This window comes from Ailuropoda melanoleuca, unplaced genomic scaffold, assembly GCF_002007445.2.
Source record: "Ailuropoda melanoleuca isolate Jingjing unplaced genomic scaffold, ASM200744v2 unplaced-scaffold21233, whole genome shotgun sequence".
Lineage (NCBI taxonomy): Eukaryota > Metazoa > Chordata > Mammalia > Carnivora > Ursidae > Ailuropoda > Ailuropoda melanoleuca.
The window spans coordinates 8,399-16,134 of NW_023190764.1; the positions used below are offsets into that span (position 1 = coordinate 8,399).

Genomic DNA, 7,736 nt, shown 5'->3' on the forward strand with positions numbered 1-7,736 from the left:
CGCCACGTTTGTCTCGTTCCTTCAATCTGAACACTTTGTGAGACTGCCTTTGTATTTCATGACATTGAATTTCATGACACACACATGGGTGCGTATGTGGGAGCACGCACGTGCGTGTGGGTGCGTGTGGAGCCCTGGACACGGACACGGACATGACATTGAGGTTGACATTCTTGAAAAATACAGATCAGTTCTTTGATGATTTTGTATCAGTTTGGGTTTCTCTGAAATTTCTCAGAATGGCATTCCCGTTGTGTACTTGTGGCGGGAGAACTGCAGCGTGATGCTGAGCCCTCGTGTGTCCTGTCAGGAGGCGCCACCTGGGGCTCGTCCCACATCTGCTGGCGGTGAGCGCGGTGTCCGCCCAGCCTCTCCCGTACACTCGTGTACGCTTTTCCCTCTGCAGTTGGAAGTGTCTGTCCTCGTTTAGCGTTCATCGATGATTCTCGCCCGAATCAGTTTTTTCTTCTGATGGTTGGTAGGCGGTGAGACTTATTTATATCAGAGCAGTTGGGTGCATTGGTTTCTGTCAGTGTTCATTTTTAGTGCTTTCCTTTGTCTTTATAGGTCTTACTTATTCCCTCCGCGTCTCTGCTGCATGAGAAACGTCAGCGCGGATGGCTGAGACGGTGTCTCCGCGCCCACCTCTCCTGTCCTTCGTGCACACACCTGTTTTCTGTTGAGTTTTAGTCTCTCTTCACCTCAATTTCAAGCATTTCTTTAGAGAGCCCTTTATGTTTACAAATACTTTTCTTCCAATTTTTCAGTTCTTTGACTTTGCTTATGGTGTTTTCAATCGTGGAGAATAAAAACCCCAGGCCTGTTTTTAAAATTTGTATCTTAGGGATGCTCAGTCGGTTGAACATCCGACTCAGAACATCCGATTTCAGTTCAGGTCATGATCTCAGGGTCGTGGGATCGAGTCGCACATCAGGCTCTGTGCTCAGTGGGGGTCTGCTTCTCCCTCGCCCTCTGCCCCTCCTGCCCGTGCTCACTCTCTCTCCATAAATCTTTAAAAAAAAAAAAATTGGTATTTCAGTGTAGCAAAATTTACCACTCTCTTCTTTTACTGTAAATGGATTTTGAGTCCTAGTTAGAAAGCCTTTCCCTAGCCAGGCTCAAGAGGGATTCACCTGTACGAGTTTTTTCTAGCACTTATATCCACCCGTCAGGGAGTTTGGTCGTTCTTACTTCTAGAGGTTATAATTTCTCCAGATAAAGCGGTGGACTGTCCATCAGTCTGCACTGTTCAGACAGCAGCTGTTTCTTTTTTCTCTCATAACTTCCAGTGAGGTTTTTCAGTTGTTTCTGAAATACTGTCCTGAAGTTTTACCACAGCGGGTTCATTTTTAACAGACCCTTTGTCACGACTGCCCTTTATTAGAGGCCTGGGCGGCCGTCCCTGGGGCAAAGGGCTCGCGGTGCAGGCACGGACTTGGGCTGTTGACCTGCCGTAGGGCCCGCAGTTGTAAACTGTTCTTTCCCCTTGACTTAGTAATCCCAGAACAGGTACTCAGTCCTAAAGGAATTCTTTAAAATGAGAAAAAAGCTAAATGCGTGGAGATACTATTTGTTATTTTTTTTTTTAAAGATTTTATGTATTTATTTGACAGAGAGAGACAGCCAGTGAGAGAAGGAACACAAGCAGGGGGAGTGGGAGAGGAAGAAGCAGGCTCCCAGCAGAGGAGCCTGATGTGGGGCTCAATCCCAGGACTCTGGGATCACGCCCTGGGACAAAGGCAGATGCTTAACGACTGAGCCACCCAGGCACCCCGTGGAGATGTTATTTGAAGCACTATTTCTATTAGTGGAAAAACTGGAACCCTCTAAACGCTTAGGTTATAGCTAGGTTAGGCACGAAAGGGCCGTTTGGGGGATTTTGGAAAATGCCACAATGAAAAACAGTGGAAATATTAGCCTCTGGAAACATGCCTCTGTTCCTTAAGAGAAAAACAAAGCAAAACTTGCATCTGTGATGGTTCAAACGGACGAAACCTGCGGCCTGTGTAGGAAGGTGTGTGTGGGCCTTGGAGAGCGGTTTGCTCTGGGTGTGGGATCAAGGACGTGGTGCTGCGGGCGGGTGCATGGCCTCATCCCACGGCAGCTCCTGTGCGGTGGGGCGTCCGGAGCCGTGTCCGCAGAGCTCCTGTCGGACTGCGTTGTCTCTGCCGGAACCTGACCATTTGAGACCGTACGGACTCGGTCGCGGGGAACGTCAGCTGCCATGTGAAGCTTTGCAGGTTGCCTTTCAGAGGAGCACCCCGTGTGCTGCTCGTACGCTGGACGGTAGGACCGTGGCCGGGAGCCGCGGGCGTGCGATGAGGTCGGGGTTGTACGAGAGCGGGTCCGTGCGGGATACCTCTTCGCGCTAACGATTGCGTGGTGGGAGTTGAGAGACTTGGCCTCGGCCGTCCGCCAGTGGTGCGGCGTGTGCTTTTCTCACACGCCCTTGTTTTTCTTTTTATGTAAAGAACCAGCTGCAGTTTAACAGGAGCGTCCCCGCACATTCCAGCGACTTGGCCGTCCGCTACTCCTGCCCGCACGCGATCAGAATTGAGAAGCTGAACCACTCGTACAGCGAGTCGCGCCATCAGCAAGACCTGGGTTTGAGGGGCGGTCCCGATGGGAGCGGTTCCGCTTCGTTTTCCATCATCTCGGAGGAGAGGCTCAGCCGCGCCGTGCAGCTGGCCAAGAGAGACGTGAAGCGCAGGCAGCTGGAGGAGCACGTCCAGCAGCACCGTCTCAGGAGTGAGCCCCAGCTCTCTCAGAGGGGGGAACCCCACAAGCAGCAGATCCCCGAGCACAGGGCGCCAAGGAAGGGACCGAGGAGCCGGGAAATGTGTCGTTGCGCCCACCAGCCGTCCACGGTGGCAGCGTCTTGCTCCGGTGCCAAGGTGTACCTGTGCACACCTTGTCCCGCACGGTCCCCTCCGGCCGTGCCCCAGTCACCACCCACCCGCGACCCGGGGCTGGAGCCCCAGCCCAGGATCAGCGGCCACCAGAGCCTGCAGGAAGTGCAGCGTCTCCAGAGGGAGTTGAACACCTGTATCCATAAAATGGAAGAAGTCACTAAGAAAGGTGAGAGCCCCTGGTGTCTTCGCAGGGGAGCGGCAGAGTTCAACCCCTTCGTCCAGGACCCCCATCCCTGCCCCACTCCGCCCCCCTCCGTCCACCCCCACCGCCCCCGTCCCTGCAGTGAGCACAGAGTCCACAAGGCAGGTGCACTGTGAGTTTGACCCGAGTCTGTCTTCCTGGGGAGCTGGCCCTGCCCTGGCCCCCCGTCAGGTGGAGGCACCTGACGTCGCCCCGTCCTGCAGGCTGCGGCCTCGGCTGGGGAGGCCTGGCGGTCCGGTACCTGCTGTCTGAACCTCTGGTCCAGTGGCTCCCGAACGCAAATTATCCTGTCGTGTTTTGCTGTTTGGCAAAATTATTTTTAATTTGTTCAAAAAAGAGCATCATATGTGCGTATTAGGTAAAGCACTTGGATGGGCTCGTAGCCGTGACAGGAGCTAGGGGGGTGTGGGGGGATGTCTGACCGCCAGGCACAAGCGAGGCTGCGCGGTCATCCGATACTGTTTCCCACGGTTGTTCCGTGCTCCCTGTGGCCCGCGCTTCCCTGGGGAGCAGGGGATGGACTCCTTGTAGTGAGTTTGGGGTCAGACCAGCGGGTGGGAGAGAGGAGCCGGCCTCCAGCTGCGAGGAGCAGGGGTTGAGCGTCACGGGGACGACCGCGAGACCCCCAGGCTCTACCCTGATGCTCTGTGGACACGTGCACGTACCACGAGGAGTTTTAGCTGCCGTCCCGAAATAGGTCTGATGAGCGACAGAACAGAATACACGAGTGAGGATGGTGGCCCGGGAGAAACGGGACTTGTCTCTGAGCTTCCGAGCGGCTGGCCGAGTGAGAAAGACCTTTCTCCCATGACGAGTGTGTCGTGCGGGCCATGACAGGAGTGTCGCCGCTCGTGTCTGACGCCGCTCCTCCGTGTGGGCTGCCGGGTCACCCCGTGGCATCCCGTGGTGGAAGCCATGCTGTCGGGGCACGAAGCCACGGGGGCCCCGCTCTGAGGACGTGACCTGACCAGGGGACCTTTACAGAGGGCTCCTCAAACTCTGGGGAAGGACTGGCTTGGGTGTTTTCTCATTTATTTTATTCTACTTTTTAAGATTTTGTTTGTATTAGAGACAGGTGTGCACACGTGAGGGGCAGAAGGGGCAGAGGGAGGGAGTCTCAAGCAGACTCCCCGCTGAGCGTGGCGCTTGAGCCAACGACCCAGATCGTGACCTGAGCCCCAATCAGAAGTCGCACACCTAACCGACCTATCCACCCAGGCGCCCCTCGTTTGTTTATTTTTAGTTCAAAATTTCCGCTTGTCACGGATCCGTAGCTTCTGTGCCGTAGGAGAAAGGGCGCTGTGAAAACCTGTCCGTGCATAAGTGTCTGCGTACCCGTCGTGGGCTGGGCGCGGCGTGCCACGGCCCCTCCCCAGAGCCCCCTTCCACGGGCCCCCACGGGCCCCGGTGCTTCCGGGCGCGGTGCCGTCCACCGTGTACACCATCGGAGCCGGCGCCCGCGTTTGTCCGCGCTGCACGGCCACGCGACACGGAAGCCTGGCTCGTAGGCTCCCGCGAGAGGGCGTCTGTGCCCAGAACTCCGGATTTCAAAGTTTTCCTTTTTTCAAAACAAAAATTTTTTCGTCATTTGGCTTTTTAATGAGTCAGTGTTAAATATTTGAGTCTATAAAATACGCTTGCGCTGATGACACAGGGCTTGGGTCAGACTTGTACCCGGGAGTTTGGGATAAACATTCAGAAACCGCGGCTTCGGGAGCGGACGCCGCACGCCCCTCAGAGTCCCCCCAAAACAGCGTCCCTGAGCGTGTTTTGGAGACGTGGGGCTCCCGTGTGCACAGGCGTGTGCTCCGACAGACACGTGAAGGCTTTGCACAGCCAAGCAGTCCTAGCCTATCAAGTAAGGATTCAAGATAAGAAAGTAGCGAAGAAACCTTGCTGAGGATAAAATAGGCCAATCAAGGGTTTCTGGGCGGAAACAAAGCGTTACAGGCTTTGGCTCAACGCAGACAAGGCAGGGCAGCCCGCGGCGCTGGCAGCGGCGGAGCCCTCCACCGGGTCGGTGCCGGGACTGCGCGTGGCGGGAGCTCGGGCTGCGGCGCTCACGTCCTCCCACCCGAGTGTCGCGCGGGCCGCTCCTTCCTCGTTTCTTGGCTGCTGGAAGAGTTTGTGGGAGCTCCGTTTTTATTTTTAATAAAAGCAGAGACCTTCAGCTTTATCATCTCTAGGAATAACTGGAGTTCTCACGCGTTTCTGTGCGTGGTGCATAACCCACGTTTGGGGAAACGCTGTTTTCAGATAGAGCAGAAGCAGTTCTGGATCCGGACGAGGAGCGACGAGTCCGCGTGAGGAGGCAGGAGCAAGCCGCGCGCTCGGCCCGGATGCTGTACGTGCTGCAGCAGCAGGTAGGGGGAGTGGGGGGAGCGCCGCCGGCCTTGGGGGCCCTGCACACAGCTCCGCCTCCCCGTCGCAGCAGCGCCAGCGCGGCGTCCTGCGTGACCCCTGTGCTGTTTCGTTCTTTTCCTTCGTGTCGTCTGCCTTCTGTCTATGCATACCTGTGTGTCGTGAGTACAGCGCCACGGTCCTTGAAGGGGGGTTTTTGGCTTTTGGGGTCATAGGTTCTTGACAATCTACTGAGAATGTGCCTCCTGTCCTGGAAAACGGTGCTGGTACAGCACGTATTTCTGTGGACAGAGTCGCGTGGACAGTGGATCGCCGACCCTGAGGACCCCGGGCCCAGCTGGTGCCCGGCGTTGGAGGGACGGGCCCGTCACTTTGCCCCCGTCTCCTGTCTGTGCTGGCCGAGACGCCTAGGAGCGCCAGATGGCGTGGTTCTCTTGCAGCACAGGGAAGGACGGAGGCGTACGGGGGTCTCGGGACACATTTCGTGGCTGACGAGCTGGCGCTCACGGTTACGTTGCAGACAGATTGATTTTAAACGTCTGCTGTAACTGTGCTGCCTTACCCGTGAGTCCGCCCTTGACCCCTTGACCCCTTTCCCGTCACGTACGACACGTGCGGGCTCTGCTGATTGAGCCAGAAGCTGAAAGCTGTCATTGAACAGGGAATGCCTGCGTTAGACTTTGTTCCGTACTGTTCCGGAGGAGGTGCGTCCGCCCTGCTCCACACTGCTGCCACCGAGATTGTTCTGGAACACACATCTCACCCTGTCAGGGCTCTCTGGACATGGTGCAGCCCGCGCTCCAGCGTGGCCTCCCACCTTTTCAGAGCCACCCCCGCCTTCACTCCCTCCTGGGAAATTGCCATGACGCTGGGACCAAGGGATGGGAGGGGAACACTGTGCGCTGCTCACCGTCTCGAACTTGAAGCCGGGGACTGTGTTTTGGGTCACGAGTGAAGAGCCTTGTCTCATTTCAAGTGACTTGAATTAAACAGTGGTTATATTTGGACAAGACAGGTCAGCAGACGGGTCTGAGGTCTTTGTTTTTCCCCTTTATGAAACAGGTGAGAGAGATCCAGGAAGAGTTGGATAAATTGAGTCCACATAAGATCAGACACACGAAGAAGGTATGGCGCAGTCCATTACGAGGAACACTGCTTCTTTACAAATGGCATGTCCAGCGTCTGGGGGTGCCGTGCGTGTGGGTTCCCTGCACTAACGTGCACACGGTGCATGTAGAGACGTGTCTGAGGGGCATGAGTACCGTAAATATCCTGCATTTGGGGTGGCCCTCAAGGAACAGACTCTGAAAATAGATTCTGTTGCTGCTGGTGTAGGAAGGAAAACACTGTTTGTCACGAGAAAACTTTTCAACTTCGTAATTCCTTCCTGTGAGCAAGTTTCACAGGACGGAGTTGTCTGGAAAGAAGGCAGGCTGTAAATCCTCGTGAGGGCGGGATTGGCGTGGGGAAGTTCTGAATCTGAAATAACTCCCCTCTCACTCATTGCCAGTCGTGGGCCATGTCGCGGCTGGCGGCTGCCCACCGAGGAGCCATCCGGGCCTTACAAGTGTTGGTGACCCAGCTTACGGACCGCGGGGAGCATCCAGTTCCTGCACGCTGCAGGGAGCTGGGCGGCCTCATCCGCCAGCTGTCACTCTGCTCCGCCAGGCTGAACGCCGACTCTCCCGTCCCCGACGTGGTCGCGGACATCCTGCGACAAATCGAGGTATGGAACGGACTCCGGGTTTGTTTCTAAGCAGGGAGGTAATGCTTACTGCGGCCTCTGCTGTCGTTGGCATTTATGGAGAAGACACGACGAAGCTGCGGCCTGCTGAACTCAAGCTTCGCAGAGGACGGAGGACGCACCTTGGTTTTTATTTTATCCCTTTCACAGTCTAGTCCGTAACGCTGCGTCTCACTTGTTTGAGAATGGGTGGCTGGGTATAGAATGCGCATCGACTACTAACCAGGTCCATTGAGTCACCAGAACGTTCCATTCCCTTAACATGCACTTGAGAGAGAATCAGCACAGGAAAGGAGAGCAGCAGAGCGCTCTTCAGTTAGCGTTTGGGTGACAGTGCCAGTGTGCAGCCTCGGTGGACTTCTGGGAAGAAGGGGTGCTTGAAGACATAAGAGAGCACAGCCTCTAGCCTGGTGTGGTGGCTGGCGATGTCTGGCCGTCCCCCGGCGGGTACTAGTCAGGACAGAGCCAGCAAGAGCAGGGTGCCCTCGTCTGTGCCGTCCCGCCCTTCCTGGGGCTG

General features: G+C 56.0%; 1 protein-coding gene across 1 annotated transcript; it reads left to right on the forward strand.

Annotated features, from left to right (window-relative positions):
* The first annotated feature begins 1,710 nt into the window (after positions 1-1,710).
* On the forward strand, positions 1,711-7,650 carry LOC117795084 (protein moonraker-like). The gene is made up of 5 exons (XM_034650413.1): positions 1,711-2,014; positions 2,472-3,078; positions 5,371-5,477; positions 6,538-6,600; positions 6,986-7,650. The coding sequence occupies exons 1-5, from the start codon at positions 1,976-1,978 to the stop codon at positions 7,229-7,231; spliced, it is 1,062 nt and encodes a 353-aa protein (XP_034506304.1). The 5' UTR covers positions 1,711-1,975; the 3' UTR covers positions 7,232-7,650.
* The last annotated feature ends 86 nt before the right edge of the window (positions 7,651-7,736 follow it).